Source organism: Pelophylax lessonae (genome assembly GCF_965119305.1).
Source record: "Pelophylax lessonae genome assembly, chromosome: 8".
NCBI lineage: Eukaryota > Metazoa > Chordata > Amphibia > Anura > Ranidae > Pelophylax > Pelophylax lessonae.
In genome coordinates, this window is record NC_138775.1 from 147,589,016 (window position 1) to 147,609,417 (window position 20,402).

Consider the following 20,402-nt stretch of genomic DNA (forward strand, 5'->3'; position numbering starts at 1 on the left):
AGTCGACGGGTCACATGAGTGGTGCTCGGACCTCTGAAAACTGGTAAAGAGCGGTTCATTTTTTTAAAACATATACACAGACATACGGGCACACAGGATTATTAAACAGACCAGACAGGATGATATAAAGTGGCTTAACAACCACTTGAAAGGGGAAGTTGAGATTCCGGGGGGGGGGGGGGGGGGGGCATTTGCCCCCTCTTGCCCCTACCTGCGGACGCCCATGGCTGCAGCCTCCAAACAAGCGTAGAATTTTAATTTAAGGATAGCCAAGCTTTGGACAAATAAAAATAGTTAGACATCCAAAACTTGCTGTTTTCTGCTATCAGCTTTTTGAAAACTACAACTGGGCTTTAATGTTTATTATTCATTTGTGATTAAACCAGATTTAATATAACACTGGCAAGTCAGCACTGCTGCAACATCTTGATTACTAGGTACGTTATGTACATTCATTTTCATACATTTTCCCGTGACACAGAAAGAAAGCATTCATAACAGAAAATGCTTAGCTTAACAACCAAAGACAAGATATTCTTCAACACAATTTAATGAGCATATCTAATATGCATATAACGCGGTCTTGACTGTAATGTTTCTTTATTGAAAGTTGAAACAAAAATGTTATTACGGTCGCTTAGAAATCAATCCACAAATTCATTCCACAAAGATATTAAAACACTCATGCTTGCCCATATAACTTCAAATGTTTCAAATATATTTAAAAAGTTGTAAAAAACTGCCTATTAATTTACCATTAAAGCAGAATGTATGCTTTACAAAAAGTTATTCTGTTTGGATTTCAGTTCAACAATGATATATGGATAAATGATTAGATCAACAAATTGAAAGGCTGATGTATGATTGCATATTTGCTGCAGAAATTATTTCTATATATAGAATATCCCACTGTCATGTACTTTATACTTTAAAAAGTAATGACTGGGCAACTTAAAGGAAATCTATAACACATCCAAACAGCTATCTGAGAAACCTCTGATGAAAGCTGCCATCTATTTCAAGGCAATGCCTTCATTTGCAGTAAAGCAGGTTCTACTTTATTTCCCTGTAACTTATGCATGTGGTTCAAGAGGTGGAAATGGCTACTTCCACCAAAGGCTTCTTAGATAGATGATATGTTGCTTTTTGAAAAATTCCCTTTATTGTATAAAGCACTGTAAATCTATGTTTCTTTGTAATTCTCTTGAAAATGCATGGAACTGAAAAGTTTTTTTGGGAAACTCAAACATGAAAACATGATAAAGGGGATTAAATGTTTGACCAACACAATTATACTCCTGCAGTACCAATCTTTTTTTTACGCTTTTTTGGCCACAGGCACTAAGAACAGTTATATTTAAATAAATAGACTGTATAAAACTTTTGTTCACTTTCAAAAAAATGCGCACATTAAATAAATACTGCTAAAAGTTTTTAGTGTCTTTGAACCCATGCACTGTCTTCAAAGCTTTGAACAGCTTTAAAACATCTTCATTTGGAGCAATCTTTCATCAAACCATAGCCGATCCTATTTAGGAGGAATAACAATTACAGGCTGTCCCCTTTTCGGTCTCCACATTAGCACCTGTGCATCGTTCGCATTAGGTTTTACCAGTGCATTGGTTGGGATTGGCTCCATGCGGCTTAAAACTCTTGGCTGCTCCTGCTGAGTCCTTCCCACCAATCTGGCCCGTTTACCCAAAACCTGAGAAGGATCCACCTCTATATCTACCCTCATTCTCCATTTTATTGTCTGTAAAATGATCTTTTCCTTGGTGTTCATGTTCATTGCTACCAACCATGTCGTAAAACTTTGGTCTCTTTTGATTCTTGTGAGTAAGGGCACATTACTTTCACTGACAGGCACTGCCCACGTCACACTCGGGTAAAAGTTGTCATTCATGCTGACGGAGAACCTGGACATTTTGTTGGTAGGACCTATTAAGGTCACAGTTTCAGTGGTGTTTCCATACCAAGGATAGCTTACGCCATCTGAGTCACTGATGGCTTTTACCCTTCCTTCCCTCAGATCTGGAAGTTCCCAGCTGGACCTGGGGAGAAACAAAAAAAAAATTACATTAATTTCAAATGTTCTATATAAATCCTTTTATAGATTCAGCAAACAAACACAAGATGGTATTAACAAAAAAGTTTTTGTTAAGAAGCTTAAAGTGGAGTTCCACCCTAAAATGATACTTACCTCCATCTTCTCGCTCCGGGTCACCTGAAAAACAAATGGATAATCGCATTTTTCTTTTTTTTTTACTTACCTCGTAGAGAAGAAAATACTTACCTTACTTCCTTCTTCCTCCCCTCGGCGGCCACGGCTCGTCGTCACTTCCTGGCTTTGCAATGATTCCTGGGAGCTGAACATCATCGCTCCCAGGAATCATTGCGCCTGCACCGGCCCCGACGTCAGTTCCGGGGCGGGCGCGTCATTCCCTTCTAAACAGCTTCTGGGCATGCCCAGAAGCTGTGGAGGGATGACGTGCGCGCAATGGAAGTGACGGCGGGGCCGGTGCAGTGCATCGTGGGACCGAAGAAGATGGAAGAGGACACAGAAGAGGATCGCGCTGGCTTCAAGCTGCCCACACCTGAGATGGCAGCGCTGGACAATACATTTTCAAGGTAAGTATTTGTCCTAAAAGTTAAGTGCAACCCGGGACAGATCAGAGGCTAGCCATTGTGGAATGTACTAGCCCTGACTGTCCCGGGGGTATTTTTATTAAAAAAAGTATTCCAGGGTGGAACTCCGCTTTAAGTTCACAGTCATCTGTGGAAACTTTTCAGGATCTCATCAGTACAGAAATAATTTTAAAATGAAGCTACATATTAATAGTGATTATTTTAAAATTGCTGCTGGCTTGTCTAGAAATTGCACAGAATACTGATAAATGCCACTTGTAAGTCACTAATATGCCATGCATATAGTCATTATTGTACAGTAATTACAAACATAGAAACATAGAATGTGTCGGCAGATAAGAACCATTTGGCCCATCTAGTCTGCCCAATATATCTGAATCCTATGAATAGTCCCTGGCCCTATCTTATATGAAGGATAGCCTTATGCCTATCCCATGCATGCTTAAACTCCTTCACTGTATTTGCAGCTACCACTTCTGCAGGAAGGTTATTCCATGCATCCACTACTCTCTCAGTAAAGTAATACTTCCTCATATTACTTTTAAACCTTTGCCCCTCTAGTTTAAAACTGTGTCCTCTTGTGGTAGTTTTTCTTCTTTTAAATATGCTCTCCTCCTTTACCGAGTTGATTCCCTTTATGTATTTAAAGGTTTCTATCATATCCCCTCTGTCTCTTCTTTCTTCCAAGCTATACATGTTAAGGTCCTTTAACCTTTCCTGGTAAGTTTTTTCCTGCAATCCATGTACTAGTTTAGTAGCTCTTCTCTGAACTCTCTCTAGAGTATCTATATCCTTCTGGAGATATGGCCTCCAGTACTGCGCACAATACTCCAAGTGAGGTCTCACCAGTGTTCTGTACAGCGGCATAAGCACTTCTCTCTTTCTACTGCTTATACCTCTCCCTATACATCCAAGCATTCTGCTGGCATTTCGTGCTGCTCTATTACATTGTCTTCCCACCTTTAAGTCTTCTGAAATAATTACTCCTAAATCCCTTTCCTCAGATACTGAGGTCAGGACTGTGTCAAATATTCTATATTCTGCCCTTGGGTTTTTACGCCCCAGGTGCATTATCTTGCACTTATCCACATTAAATTTCTAATGTAAACAAATATAGTTATTGGTTGAAAATGTTTTAATGTTTAAAAATTAAAAATAAAAAGTACAATCCAAAAGACACAGTTAATGCAGAGAAGCTAATACCCCTTTAAAATGTAACCCAATGTGTGTTTTTAGAGAAAATATATTTTTTTCCTAACCACCGCAATTAGATAAATCACTGAGACCTATACCTCTGTAATTTTCACTAGTTATTAAAATGTAATCTCAATCATGTAATTTTGATTTATGGATTTTAGGGATGTTAAAGTGTAAGTGCTTCTCTGTTTGTGTCCTTAACCTTTCCATCATGTATATATTCTTTTCTAGTAAATACCCAACTGGTTCTGCCATTATAATTGACTTCCGTATTCTGAGCGGCAATGCTATTGCAGCTGATCCTCTGTGTTCTGCGTTGCCAATCACAGTGCACATGCTGTGCATTTTCTCTACAGAAAAGCCATTCTCCTTGACTCTTTTCTTCGGCTAGTGGGTTGGCTCCAGCAGATCGACTGATAGAGGCTCTCCCTCCCCAGCTATCCACCCCATGTGACAATGTGCAATCCACCCCATGTGACAAGGGGCATCTCCAGCAGGATGACTGAGAAAGGCTTCGTCTCCCCAGCTAGCCATCCCACGTGACATACTTTGCAGCAGCTTGAGAGGGAGGTACCAAAGGCTGGTTGACAGTGGTTCTCCAATTACATTGCTATTTAGGCTCCGTTCACACCAATGTGTTTTTTTTAATGTTTTTGGCAAAAAATGCAGGATATTTTTTTTTTAACATGGGTTCTTATGGAACACATCATTGTATTTTTGTGCCCCTGCGTTTTTGGAAAGGGTCAGGGACTTTTTTTTAAAAGCAAAAGGGTGCATTTTTTTGCTTTTTTGGTTCAATAGAATTTACTGGAGAAGCTGCAGAAAAGCATGTAGTACGTATTTAACACTTTTTGTTGCAATTTGCATTTCTCAATCTGCCCAACGAAAAAAAAAAAAAAAAAGCATGCAAAACGCAATTTGCAGCAAAAACGCGGCAACATCACTGTAAAAAAAGCACAGCAAAAAGCACTGCAGAAACGCTCAAGAGCAAACTGCATAGGTGTGAATGTAGCCTTAAGCCCCATACACACAATCAGAATATTGTAAAAAGGAAAAAAAAAAAAATACCGCTTTTGGAGCAATATTACGATAATTTGATCATTAGTACACAGCTTTGGTCTCATACGATACTAGATTGCACTATTTTCGTTTAATCAGTACAGTTTTCATCTGAAAATACAATACAAATACATTTCATCACTTACGAATTTTAATTCTGTGGTATGAGATTTTTCATACTCTAGTAACCTTTTTGTTTTTGATATGAAGACTAGCATGCAAAAAAAAAAAAAAAAAAAAACCGGACGATCAATGCGCTTTTTTTCATGCTTTTATGCTTTTTGCAGAAACACAGGACATTATTTTTAACATGGGTTCCTATGGAACAAGTTCACATCAATGCATTTTTGTGCCTTTGGAAAGGGTCAGGGATTTTTTTAAACGCAAAAGGACTTTTTTAAACGCAAAACTGTGCTTTTTTTGGTTCAATAGACTTCAGTGGAGTAGCTGAAGAAAAGCATGTAGGGCATTTTTTACAGCATTTTTTAATCTGCTTAAACAAGAAATTTGGTAAAAATCTGCAAAAAAACCCCACAAAAAAGCACTGCAGAAACGCTCAAAAGCAAATTGCATAGGTGTGTATGGAGCCTAAAAATAAAAATGCTTTTTATTCTATAACCTAAATGAGAGCAACAGCACCAATTGGCTCTCTGTGGACCAGGAGAAAGCAAGAGAACCATAAAAGCATTACAGGTTGCCTGCTAGCTCCACCAACTGATCTCAGCGCAGATTAATATTAACAGGTACTTCAATTTACACAATGCTTTACATATTTATTGTACATTCACATCAGTCCCTGCCCTCAAGGAGCTTACAATCTAAGGTCCCTAACTCACATTCATATACATACACATACTAGGGCCAATTTAGACAGGAGGCAATTAACCTACCAGCATGTCTTTGGATTGTGGAAGGAAACTGGTGTACCTGGAAGAAACCCACACAGGCACAGGGAGAACATGTAAACTCCAAGTAGGTAGTGCCATGGTTGGAATTCGAACCAATGTGATTGTCACATGAACTCCATATATACATTTCACATTAATATTTTAAAGAGTGTTTCACTGCTTTTGTATGTTAATCTTATACATGAAAATGGGCTAGGAAGCAGTACTATGGCCAAATGCAGTGTGGTTGGTCATAGCCTCCTTTATTTGTTCTTTGGGAAAAAGAAGGAGGACTGGAGTACAACAAAAAGTAACTGTAAAGAGGCAAACCACAGAGTGGAAACAGAAGTTCAGCAATGCCCAGCTTTTTTGATACCCCCTTATCTATACTGGGAATCCCTGTAATAAATAAAGGTTTGAGGAGGTAAAGGAAAAGAATGACTGTGTGCTGTATTTGTAAATATATTTTTTTTAGATTGACAAAATATTAAAAATAATTTTAACTATGCCTACTTCCCCTTTAGGTCTTTAACCAGGTGGAAAAGGGAGTAGTAAAAATGGGTGGTTTAGCAACAGTTTTACTGCCTCACTGCCCCCCCCCCCCTCTGGACTGCTCACATAAAGCATAACATGCAACTGGAGAGGGTGATACACATGCCACGCCTGTGATGGTTTGCTTAGTATTTATTTTAAGATTTATTTTTTTCAGTGTTGCATAAAATAAAGCCTAAGTTTAATTTGGAAATAACCCTGCCATTCTCTGTCCTAGAAATGTATTTTTTTTTTAGAAATGTATTTTTAGTGTCATAGCAAGACAAATTATAGAATACAATGTATATTTAGTATCTACAGTAATGCTACTTATATTATAACTAAAAATAATCAAAATGTAAAACAAAAAATCTATTTTCATACAAATGTTTGTCTATAGACTGCATAGAAAATAAAATAATTTTCGCAAGACAAGGTTGTCGTGTTTGTCCCCATAAAAGATGTAAAATTACTTTTTTTTATCTTATAGTATAGTATTATAATAAAAGTTATCACTTTGTCAAAGTTATCAGTTAAATCTCTGAGATCTAATACTATGTACATATCAGTAAAAGTTGTTCCTTTGTTCAATAAAGACAAAGCAGGAGGTTGATATGCGGGTGTGCCTAAAACAGCTTTGTTCAATAAAGAGTTCTAAATTATATAATTTAATCAGGTAAATATGAAAAAAGACGTGAATGTATTATAGTATATTTACCATTACGGATAGTCAATATAGCATAATAAATTGATCTTACAAGAATACAAGAAACGTGTATTAAAGTTTTAAGCCATGAACTTGTTTAACCTCTTCAGGCTCTGGATGTACTAGGCATGTCCAGTGGCGTAGCGTGGGTTGTCAGCACCTGGGGCAAGGCAAGTAATTTGCGCCCCCTAACCCGACTTTGAGGTCACAAAAGTGTGAAAGGGGCCTCCAGTAATCAAGGTATAGTGTGCCCCCTTTCAATGCAGAGAGACCAGCGTGCCCCCTTTCAATGCAGAGAGACCAGCGTGCCCCCTTTCAATGCAGAAAGACCACAGCATGTCCCCTTTCAATGCAGAATGACCAGCGTGCCCCCTTTCAATGCAGAATGACCAGCGTGGCCCCTTTCAATGCAGAATGACCAGTGTGCCCCCCTTCAATGCAGAGAGATCATTGTGCCCCCATCAATGCAGAGTGACCAGCGTGCCCCCATCAATGCAGAGTGACCAGCGGGCCCCCTTTCAATGCAGAGAGACAAGCGTGCCCCCTTTCAATGCAGAGAGACCAGCGTGCCCCATTCAATGCAGAGTGACCAGCGTGCCGTGCCCCCCTTCAATGCAGAGAGATCAGCGTTCCCCCTTTCAATGCAGAGAGACCAGCGTGCCCCCTTTCAATGCAGAGAGACCAGCGTGCCCCCTTTCAATGCAAAATGACCACAGCGTGCCCCCTTTCAATGCAGAATGACCAGCGTGCCCCCTTTCAATGCAGAATGACCAGCGTGCCCCCTTTCGATGCAGAATGACCAACGTGCCCCCTTTCAATGCAGAATGACCAGCGTGCCCCCTTTCAATGCAGAATGACCAGCGTGCCCCCTTCAATGCAGGGAGATCATCATGCCTACATCAATGCAGAGTGACCAGCGCGCCCCCTTTCAATGCAGAGAGACCAGCGTGCCCCCTTTCAATGCAGAATGACCAGCGTGCCCCCCTTCAATGCAGAGAGATCATCGTGCCCCCATCAATGCAGAGTGACCAGCGTGCCCCCTTTCAATGCAGAATGACCAGTGTGCCCCCTTTCAATGCAGAATGACCAGTGTGCCCCCTTTCAATGCAGAATGACCAGCGTGCCCCCCTTCAATGCAGAGAGATCAACGTGCCCCCTTCAATGCAGAGTGACCAGCGTGCCCCCTTTCAATGCAGAGAGACCAGCGTGCCCCTTTTCAAAGCAGAGAGACCAGCGTGCCCCATTCAATGCAGAGTGACCAAAGTGCCGTGCCCCCCTTCAATGCAGAGAGATCAGCGTGCCCCCTTCAATGCAGAGATACTTACTTGCAGCGGCGGCTTCTCCTCAGTTCCCCGCGTCTCCTCGAGTCCTCCCGCCTCCTCCTCTGCCAATGGCATGTGTTTGCCTTTCGGCCAATCAGGAAGCGGGTCTCGGACCCAATTCCTGATTGGCCAGGAGGAGGATCCGTGTGACAATAGCAAATTTTTTATTCGCTATTGTCACACAATGGGTGGGCTCGGGGCGCACTGCCCCGGGTCCACCCTTTTTTGAAGCCTATTAGAGCCTCTGGACACCCACTCTGTGACAGCGCCAGGCTGCTGACTCACTCGCTGCTAAACTGACTGAGCAGTGAGGAGAGGCGGCATAGGCGGGGCTTGGCTTGCAATGCCACCCCACCCTACACCAATGGACAGGTGAGGCACAGTCCAGCCCCGCCCCGACCCATCATTTTCAGCCATAGGGCGGCCGCGCTGGACATCTTCCAGCCTAAAGATGGAGGCAGCCGCAGTGTGTGAACTGTGTATGTCAGACAGACAGAGTGACACTGCAGATGCGCCCCCCCCAGATGTTGCGCCCGGTGCGGCCGGCCCCCCCTGCACCCCCCACGCTACGCCACTGGGCATGTCTAAAGACTGAAGTGGTTTTGGAAGGTCGTCTAAGCATTCTACAATATGGGTGCCAGGAAAAGGCACTGGAATGAACAAAAAGTCCAGAGCTGTTAGAAGCAGCAGATGCCCCCGAAGAACATTGAGAAGTCAGGTTTATGTTAAAAAAAAAAAAAAAAAGAGCAGTAGGAGCTGGTCCTGACTAATCGAGTAAATCAGGGGGTCCTCTATAGAGGAGAAATGCTGAGGGGTACCAACCACCATAGTGGTTTAATAGCATCTGAGGATGTACCATTCACCTGAATAAGGGAGTGTAATTCCACAGAATATGAAGAACAAAGAAAGCCCCATTACTGAATGTAGTAGCACAAGAAGGATCAGTGGCACCTGAAGAAGTTTCCACACACAAGGAGTTAGCCAGCGGGCTAAAAGGGATGTCTTGAGCACAGAAAGGACAAACTCTTTGGAAACATGTCTGGAAGTACATGCAATCCCCTAGTTATAGAAGAGGGAACGCACCTTCATGCAGGCTTAGCAGACCTCTAGTTCCAGGTTCTATAACTTAAACAGCAGTTAGGCTCTGAAGGCCTATGTGTACTTACTGTCAAAGCAGATGTTCCTTCCACAGATCTCCTGCTTTGAGGAAGGAGCACACTCCTGCCATGCATGTTAATGTTATTAACAACGGTATCAAAAACAGGTCTGAAGAGATTACATCCCTGTAAGGGTAGGAAAAATCAAATGTCCCTTGGATGTCTCATCAGTGTTCCACAGTGTGTAGCCACAGTGCTCTACAGAACTGCACAGAATCAGGCCCAAGTGAGGCTTGTAACAAGCCACGTAGTGGTAAGCAACTGGCCCCAAAAAAAGGCAAAGCATCAAGTACTTACAAACCCAGGCAGCTGGTTCTGATGAGGTTTTGGGTGGCTGAAGGTGACCAAGTTACTGTACATGGGCAGTGGAAAAAGACCAGAGATGAATCTAGAAACAGACTTTAGACTGAAATTAAGGTATTGGAATGATTCTTCCTCCATATCTGAATAGTAGAAAGGAGAGCGTAGGGTACCTGGTACAGGAGCGACTCTCGAAAATGTATCCGGGCTCATCTGCCTCTTGCTTCAGGGGATGTGGCCAGATAGGCATGTTTCTACATGTATAGTGGACTTGCCCTAAAGTGCGTCGTTTTTGGATGAAGGTTCATTCTTTTATTTTTTCAGTAATGATGGTCAATTTTACCAAATATGCGAGTATTTTTCTACTGAATAAACCTGATGACAATGTCCCGAGACACACACAGGCCTTAATATACTTCATGTTCCTGGTGGCCAAAATTGCTATTGCGACCGCTTGAAAAAGCCCGGCTATAGACATAACCTTAATGAAGCGTAAACTCACGTGGATAATGCTAAACGAAAAAATGGTTAGTGTCTTGCAAGACAAACCTCCAGCGATGTCCACTAGTCTCTCGGCCATCCGGGACCCTCTCTCCTGATTGGCTGAGACACAGCCGTGGCACCATTGGCTCCCGCAGCTGTCAATCAAAGTTAGTTAGCCAATCAGGAGAGATAGGGGTGGGGCCAAACTGCAGCCCTGTGTCTGAATGGACACACGGAGCTGCAGCTTGGCTCGGATGCCCCCATAGCAAGCTGCTTGCTGTAGGGGCACTCGAAAGGGGGGAGGGGCTAGGAGCAGGAACGAGGGACCTGAGAAGAGGAGGATCCAGTATACTCTGTGCAAAACCAACTGCACAGAGGAGGTAAGTATAACATGTTTGTTTTTTTTTTGTTTTTTTAAACCCGAGACTTTACATTCACTTCAAGAATATGGATTCATATTGTCTAAGATGTCCACTTGTTGGTTATTTTAAATAGTTCATCAAGCACTGAGTGCTGAGAGTGTATGAACAGTGGATTACCTTCACTAAAATGTTTGTGGCTAGGCTCTTATTACTGTTTAGATCTGCAAAAGTACAGTGCATTAATAACACAACCTTTTGGTTCTGTATGCCAATAGACAGCAGGGAATGAGAAACTGGAGACCTATGCACTTCATGTTAGGAATTTGTTACAACTGGGCTCAAAACTTACAACTGGACAGTTCAGCATTTAAGCACAAGAGACTTACAATACTCAATATAACAAGTATTTTCAGCAGGAAGGTTACATGAATAAACAGTTTCAGCTTATTCTAGTACTGAAATAATATATATTTTTTTTAGGACACAAAATGATTTAAAGTACATTTAGTTCATCAATAACAAACACTTAAATCTTGATTTGTAAAGCAACCTATGCAAGTTGCATGCAATTGCTTGTAATGTACTATTCAGCAGAAAGAAAGGAATTACTAGTCCAGAAAATCAAAATTTATTAGGACAGCTTTCAAGAGCTTAGGAAATACTTTTTTAGGGAAAGGAATTTGCAGAGCTGATATGGGAGAAACATTTTAATAGAGGAAGGAAGGAATCATATTTAACACAGGTGATTTCTAAAATAGGAAACCAAATTCCGAAATTAGATTATGGGTAACTTCAAGAAGCATGTCTTTAACAGCAGGAGATTAATTCCACATGTGTTCTTGTATCCACACTTCATGTTCTATTTATCATAGGGAAACATTACTGAAGAACTAGTAGGGCTTTATTGGCACCCCAAGGAGTCACACAAAAATTAGTTAAAAATGTAATGTCGAATTAAAATCCAGACATTAATTGTTATGCCTTCAATGTATACTAAGGAGAAATCCCTTTATTGTAGTGAAGCACTAAAATTTCCAGACATTTTGTAATCACTTGTGCAATATTATACCTAGGTTTTATGTTGGTAATACCTATATTTGTATACATTTAGAAACTTTGTGATGATCTTTTCATTCTCTTGAAGAGACGGCATTAAGAAAAACATGTTGAGAAAGAGAAGTTTCGGACTCCCCATGTAATTCACATATTCATTTTTGAGAGTGATCCTCTGCATAATTTTAGTGCCGTTCTTTTTAGTATACATTAAAGGCATAACAATTGATGTTTGGATTTATTTTCTATGTGCTGTTTTACTTTTTTGATTTGGTCAATAAAAATTTGTGATCACTTTTTTTAACTAATTGTTGTGACTCGTTGGGGTGCCAATAAAGTCCTACTAGTTCTTTAGTAATGTTTCTATATGTATATTGGGTGGTGGTGCCCACCTGTTTTGCTACTATATGGGTTTCTATTTTCTCAACTCTATGGAGATTCTATTTTTTTTTTTTTAATTAAGAAGTAGTTTTATTGAGAAGTAGCGCACAATTACATACATTGTTGTCACAATCACAAATGGAGATTATACAGGACCCAACTGGGTAACCATATCAGAATGTATTCCAAAACCAGCATTATTATACAATCTTGTGTTTAGGCAGAAATATTAACATTGAAACCCACAGCGGCAATAAACCCGTTCCCTACACCCCCCAAGGACCTAAATCAGTAAGCGCTCCAACACCATGTCAGTCGGTGCCATTCCCGGGGCATCTAACTAAGCACCCCAAATTTTAAATAGTTTAGTGGGTGAACCCCTATGTTGATAGATACATTTTTCCATACGAAGGATATTGCCCATCTGATCCAGCCACATCTTATATGTAGGTGGTTCCCGTGCTATCCAGTGCCTGAGTATAATTAAGCGAGCCTGAAAGAGGGCCCTTGCCGCCGCCTCCCTCAGATATTTATCATGGACAATGGAATCAAGTATACCCAGTACATACTGTCTAGGATCCAGTGGAATCTCTAAACCTAAGACCTGATTAATCGTAGTGGACACTACTGTCCAGTACCGGTGCAGTTTTGGGCATCTCCAAATTAAGTGTACCAAGTCCCCCCACATCCCTCTCACACTTACTGCATAGGTTATCTGGGCGTAGACCCTTGGCATGAAGCCTCAACGGGTTATGATGAACCCTAAGAAGGATGTACAGTTGTGATACTTGCTGCGATACATTAAGAGATTCTAATGCATCCTCCCATTGCTCCTCTGTTTTCTCACCAACGTCTGTACTCCATTTTTCACCGGCCTTACTAGGGAACTTCTCCAAATATGCACCCAGCAAGGCAAGGAGGCATAACAGCAGGATATAAACCCTTTAGTAGAACTAAACTATTGCATGAGGGAGAATACAGGGGTAGAGGACATTGTCAAGTGTTGCAAGGAGCCCTGGGCCTGTATAGCATGTTTTAGTTGTATATAATAGAATAGCATATACCCGGGCATGGCAAACCTAAGTTGTAGTTGCTGGAGATTCTATTTAATTATTCTATTTACAGTATCATATGCTTTTTTCTTTAAAGCAGGCCTTGCACGAAAATAAAAAGTCTGATTATTACATCAGACCTCCCATTCATTTCAAATCGCTGCATACAGTGCATCCAGAAAGTATTCACAGCGCTTCACTTTTTCCACATTTTGTTATGTTACAGCCTTATTCCAAAATTGATTAAATTCATTATTTTCCTCAAAATTCTACAAAGGAAACCCCATAATGACATTGTGAAAGAAGTTTGTTTGAAATCTTTGCTAATTTCTTAAAAATAAAAAACAAAAAAAAAATCACACTTACATAAGTATTCACAGCCTTTGCCATGATACTCAAAATTGAGCTCAGGTGCATCCTGTTTCCACTGATCATCCTTGAGATGTTTCTACAAATTGATTGGAGTCCACCTGTGGTAAATTGAGTTTATTGGACATGATTTGGAAAGGCACACACCTGTCTATATAAGGTCCCACAGTTAACAGTGCATGTCAGAGCACAAACCAAGCCATGAAGTCAAAGGAATTGTCTGTAGACCTCCGAGACAGGATTGTATTGAGACACGGATTTGGGGAAGGGTACAGAAAAATGTCTGCAGCATTAAAGGTCTCAATGAGCACAGTGGCCTCCATCATCCGTAAATGGAAGAAGTTTGGAATCAGCAGGACTATTCCTTGAGCGGGCCACCCGGCCAAACTGAGCGATTGGGGGAGAAGGGCCTTAGTCAGGGAGGTGACTAAGAATCCAATGATCACTCTGATAGAGCTCCAGAGTTTCTCTGTGGAGATTATAGAACCTTCCAGTAGAACAACCATCTCTGCAACACTCCTCCAATCAGGCCTGTATGGTAGAGGGCCAGATGGAAGCCACTTCTCAGTAAAAGGGACACGACAGATTACCTGGAGTTTGCCAAAAGGCGCCTGAAGAACTCTCAGAGCATGAGAAACAAAATTCTCTGGTCTGATGAAAACATTGAACTCTTTCACCTGAAAGTGTCATGTCTGCAGAAAACCATTTACCGCTCATCACCTTGCCAATTCCATCCCTACTGTGAAGAATGGTGGTAGCAGCATCATGCTGTGGGGATGTTTCAGCGGCAGGAACTAGGAGACTAGTCAGGATCGAGGGAAAGATGAATGCAGCAATGTACAGAGACATCCTTGATGAAAACCTGCTCCAGAGCGCTTCCAACAAAAAGTACATTTTCCAACAGAGTATTGAGCAAAGACTGAATACTTATGTACATGTGATTTTTTAAATTATTTATTTTCAAAAAAATTGCAATTATTTCAAACCAACATCTTTAACATTGTCATTATGAAGTATTGTTTGTAGAATTTTGAGGAAAATAATGAATTTAATCAATTTTGGAATATGGCTGTAACATAACCATATGAGGAAAAAATGAAGCGCTGTGAATAATTTCCAGATGCACTGTAATTCCTGTAAAAAACACATGTGGAGAAAAAAAAGTTAGAAAATATACATACCCATAATGCTGGCTTCTGCACTGGAGAGGGTTATTTTACAATTTTTCTGGCGAGATCCTGGGAACACAGAGTAGCCCAAATCTTGTGAGGAGGTGCAAGCGCAGGAGTATTATCTCATGAGATTTGCGATCCTCAGGGTTCCCAGGATCTTGCCAGAAGAATTGTAAGGTCACCTAATCACTCTAGGGGAGAATAAGGCTAGGTTCACACTTGCTGTGGCCGTGGTTCACAGCATGGGGTCCAGTGCGCCCCTGTTCACTGATTCAGGTGCGAATCAGGTTAGAATTTTTTCCTGAATTCACACCTGAATCGGAACCAAAGACACACAGGACCCTTTCCAAATGCTGACCGTGGCTGTCCCGGAAATGTGTGGGGAGACCTGCATCCAAATCGCATATGTGTGAACTCAGCCTTACTAAAGCTGGAGAGTGCAAAATCTGGTACAGCTCTGCATATAAACCAATCAGCTTCCAGGTTTTATTGTCAATTGCAGAAGGTGAAGTTAGAAGCTGATTGCACAGCTGCATCAGATTCAGAGTGCTCCAGTTTTAGTAAATCTCCCCCCTGTGTGTAGAAGCTGGCTTTGAGTATATTTTTTTAATCGCAAAGTAAAAAAAAAAAATTCCATAAATTGATTCCATAGTATATAGACGCAATAACCTTTGCGCAAACTAATCAATATATGCTTATTGTGTGTGATGATTAAATTATAACAGCGCTAGCAAAAAAACATAGTGACCAATAAATACATGGTGAAATGCAAATATAAACAATATGACAATAAAAACTTTTGAACTTTAAAAAGTCCTTCTTTATAAATTAAGGTGATTGTTTAAAGTGCTCAATTGCAGATCCTCAATCCTGGTGCAAATGATAAATACGGTGCTCGAGTGCAAATCCGTCCAAACAAGTAAGGTGCTCTCGTGAGTGACCCTCCAGGTCCCCTACTCACCACAATGAAGATATATCAGCGCATATAGGAACTAATGCGGCTTGATATACAGGCTCCAGTATTTGTTCCAAGGGCCTTTGATGGAATCGCTTCAATATAGTGGTAATCGTATGTCCAAATATATGTAATGAAAAGAAGGGGGCCAATAGTGTAATACGTTCAAGTATTTTATTATCCCCAAAAGTTAAATGTTGTACTTACAGGAAAGAAAGCTAAAAATCGCATGGATAGAACAGATCGGAACGCCGCATTGGCGTGCGTTCCACCGAATCCAGGAAGCTTGACCGGAAGTGACGATGCGTGGCTCGTACGCCGGAAGTTACGCCAACGCGTTTCACCCTTTGTGTGGGCGTTTTCAAAAGATCAGGTTAGAATTTTTTCCTGAATTCACACCTGAATCGGAACCAAAGACACACAGGACCCTTTCCAAATGCTGACCGTGGCTGTCCCGGAGATGTGTGGGGAGACCTGCATCCAATTAGCATATGTGTGAACTCAGCCTTACTAAAGCAGGAGAGTGCAAAATCTGGTACAGCTCTGCATATAAACCAATCAGCTTCCAGGTTTTATTGTCAATTGCAGAAGGTGAAGTTAGAAGCTGATTGCACAGCTGCATCAGATTCAGAGTGCTCCGGTTTTAGTAAATCTCCCCCCTGTGTGTAGAAGCTGGCTTTGAGTATATTTTTTTAATCGCAAAGTAAAAAAAAATTCCATAAATTGATTCCATAGTTTATAGACGCAATAACCTTTGCGCAAACTAATCAATATATGCTTATTGTGTTTTTTTTTTTTTTTACTAAAAATATGTAGCAGAACACATATTGGCCTAAACTGATAAAGAAATTCCATTTTTTACATTTTTTATTGGGTATATTTAATACAGTATCTCACAAAAGTGAGTACACTCCTTACATTTTTGTAAATATTTTATTATATCTTTTTATGTGACAACGCCAAAGAAATGACACTTTGCTACAATGTAAGTAGTGAATGTACAGCTTGTATAACCTTGTAAATTTGCTGTCCCCTCAAAATAACTCAACACACAGCCATTAATGTATATAGAATTCTAGGGGCAAAGGAAAATCTAGTTATACAATTCTACTAAATATTAACCTACTATCTATCTGGCTTTGGTTGTAGATTATACAAAAAATCTAGTGGCTTTCCATGATTAAAATATCAGAAGGGCATACATCTCTTACTGCACTTGAACAATAGGACAAGGCTCTAAGATGTGAATTCCAACCCTAATAGTATATAAGGTAAATGTGAAAACAAAATTTTAATGCAAGGTTTTATTTACTAAATTAAATGGAGACACACACATGTATACATACATATCTTTTTCAGCATTTGCTCGCCATTTGTGTCATCCGCCACACTGCGGTCCCCTATCCAGGATCTCCTGGAACCATAGGTAACTATGGGACAGTATCTAATCTGAGTAATACAATTAAATAAATAGATGGTGGAGGTTATATGTTCCTTATCTTACAATATAGGTGGGTCGAGTTCTCTCCCCCCTCGTTTGTTCCCCCTTTCATGGCTGCTTTTGGTTGCTGATTGCCGTGGATCATACAGTTTTCTTGCATTGAAGGAGGTTGGTTGGTGCACTCAATTGTTAAGCCACTATGTAAAAGACTCAAAAATACATGATGAATGTAATTTGTTTATTAATTATATATTCTGTTTATTTTTTGCTTAAGAAAGTATATAAACGTCTGAGGTCCAGAAGAAGCTAAGGCGAAACGCGTCGACCTCTTCAGACCAAAATTACAGTACTTACCTTTTGCAAATAACCACGCATAATGTCTGTATATCCAATTCAGATCCATAGAGAGTTTGGATTTTAAGAATGTTCAATATGCACACATGTTTTTGTCTTTTTTCTTTTGGACTAAATGTTTTAATATGTGTTTAATAAAACATACATGTTTTTAAACAAATCATTTTTGCCTGCCTGGTATGTGCCTTTAAAGTCCGCTAAAACCTTTTTGCTGTGCAATTAAGATTTGCATCAGCGGCTTCTTTCTCTAAATCTGCTAGTACATTTAACACTATGAGGAAGATGTACGCTTGAGTCCACAGCTCCAGACTGTTGTGCGGGATGACATCGAAAAGCAACAAGCTCATGCCTCATTTTTGCTCCCAAGCAAGGCAGATCGCCCCCCGAGTACCTAGCCGACGTGCCCTGCAGGAAGAAAGATCTTTCCCGTCCTAAAAAACTCACGGTTTTCTTCAAACAGACGGCTGGGGAGACCAGGCAATATGGGGTCGGATCGCAGGCCTCTCCATGAGGCGGCCGACCACCAGCAAAGGAGGCACGTCCTAGTGGCTCTGGAGACAGGGATCCCCTCACTCCCATCTATCTCTGGCAGCATCTACACCATTACAAGGGAGCCATGTTACATCGAAAAAAAGGCTGGATGTGCAGAAAGATAATGGGGGTGAGCTCTTCCCTATCCCTGATTCCTTGAATATCACAAGAGAACTGCCAGATTCCATACTGTCATTCCTAGCCACCAACCAGCCTGTATCAGAAACATCACTTAAAGATATGCTAGTTTCTCTCAGAGGTACCCATGCTGATATTATGCAACTTACTAGACACTTCACTGGAGATATGCATGCTATTGGCAACAGGGTTAACCACATAGAATCTAAAATGGATGAGTTCACCCATACCATCAGTGATCTTGTGGATGCCCATGATGAGAATATGGATAAACATACATGGTTCAAGGCTAAATTGGCAGACCTGAAGGACTGCTCCAGGTGAAACAACTAAAAATCAGGGAGATCACAGAGTCTGTGCAGTCTCAGGAACTACGCCAATATACGAGGGACCTAAAAGTGCTGATTCCTGAAATTAAGGACTCCAGCATGATAATAGATAGGATCCATTGTGTACCTAAACCATCCTTCATTCCTGAGCATGTGCCTAGAGATGTGCTAATGCGTATTCATTTCTATCATGTGAAGGAACAATTTCAATCACTTCTCGTAACTTTTTTGCAGACCTATCTCAATTTACTATGCAACTTTAGAAAAAGCTGAATACAATTACAAAATCCCTGAGAAATCACAAAATAATTTACAAATGGGGGAACCCGACCAAGCAAATAGTCTTCAGGAACGGAGACACTCATGTCACTCATACTCTGGAAAAAGGTCTGCAACTTCTGAGGACCCGGGGAATTCTTGACAAGCCTGAATCATCAGTCAGGAGTAATCGCTCTCCTGCCCGACTCTCTCCGGAATGGCAACAAATGTCTTCAGCCACTTCACCAACCACCTGAGCGCCTAATCTGCTTCATAGCTCACACTATAATATCCTTCCGCTCTGCTTTGTGGTAGTATCCCTGCTAGCGAACCTCCACCCCAATTGCTTATTGCAGTTCTCACTGCACACAGATCACTGATCCACTGTTTTAGTTTCAGTTTAAAGACTTATTGGTTTAAATTATTTTTTCTGATCTGGTTTTTTGATTATGAGTCTATTGCTTAAATGTCTTTCTCCTAGTTAAAGCTGAACTCCTGGAAAAATGCTTTTTGGATATTTGTTATGTAGCAATAAGCTACCTCTAATGAGGTGTGTCCCATGTGTGAATGGCCTTTGTATAACTTGCTTTCAGCCGCAGCCATACAATAGGCACTGCAGAAATGTAGCTCTTGCTGATACTTACAAGTTAGGCTCTCATAAAGTGAATACAGTGAAGGCTATGTGGTGTTGCTGGCACTTAACCTCCTGCATTCATAAAATATCTCATATTTTTTTATCTGAATAAAAGACATTGTGATTGGAAGAGGGGATATCATGAAGTTCAACCACCCCTCTCCTCTGGAGGGGAGGGGTGGTTGAATTTCACAATACCCCCTCCTCCAATCACAGAATTGGTGTTTCATGAATCCCAATGCAGGAAGTCCCATTGAAATCCCATTGTAATGACATCCGTGTGGGTGCATGTCTCCAAAAGCAGACAGGGTGAGTTCGGGGACACACCCACATGCACCTGCACCCATAAAGATGTAATTTTGTGTCTGTGAACATGCTGTGTCCCAATTGACATCAATGGGACTGCCTGCACAGGGATGCACGGAACACTGGGTAAAACACAGCCCTGCATAGGCGTATGGTATAGTACACCCTGTGTACTCGAAGTCTGGTGCCTACTGTACTGTCCGGGCTGAATTAAAGTAACAGTTTTAACCACTTGACCTCTGGAAGGTTTTACCCCCTTCAAGACCAGACCATTTTCAGCTATTCAGCACTGGGTGCATAATGACCACACATGTCAGCTGTCAGGGGGTACCACCTGTGGGGGTCCCGCTCACCCACCTCTTTTGGCAGCCTTTTTATGTGATGTGTCAACTTGTTTGAAAGGGAGAGAGTACACACGGGCCAAATATTGGCCAGCTCAACAGAAACTGGCCGACATTCAGTCCATGTGTACAGCAGCCTGTCCAACAGGAGCCAGACTAAGGACTGGCTTTTATCGAAAGGGCATGCTGGAAAACCAACATCACTGTGTTCTGGCCGGGGGGGGGGGGGGGGAATAATAACATCGCTTGTGTTTCTCCAGCGACCTGTCTGTTTTTTTTTCCGTTTAGCCCGCTGGATTAAAAGAGAAAGAAAGACTCCCCCTGTGTACCAGGCATTATTTTAGGTTTAATGTATTCTGAATGCAAGTCGAATCATTGTGACTGAGCTGGCCTTGAAATGTTTTAAGTGGTTTGAATTTTTAAGGATGTCTAAATAAA

General features: G+C 41.1%; 1 protein-coding gene across 1 annotated transcript in view; it reads right to left on the reverse strand.

The window, feature by feature from the left end:
* Window positions 1–367: 367 nt before the first annotated feature.
* FAM78B (family with sequence similarity 78 member B) overlaps window positions 368–20,402 on the reverse strand; it is a 135,535-nt gene continuing 115,500 nt past the window's right edge. Inside the window, exon 2 of the mRNA XM_082265962.1 lies at window positions 368–2,051. Coding sequence (XP_082122088.1) covers window positions 1,529–2,051 — 523 coding nt within the window. The 3' untranslated portion in view covers window positions 368–1,528. The remainder of the gene's footprint in view (window positions 2,052–20,402) is intronic.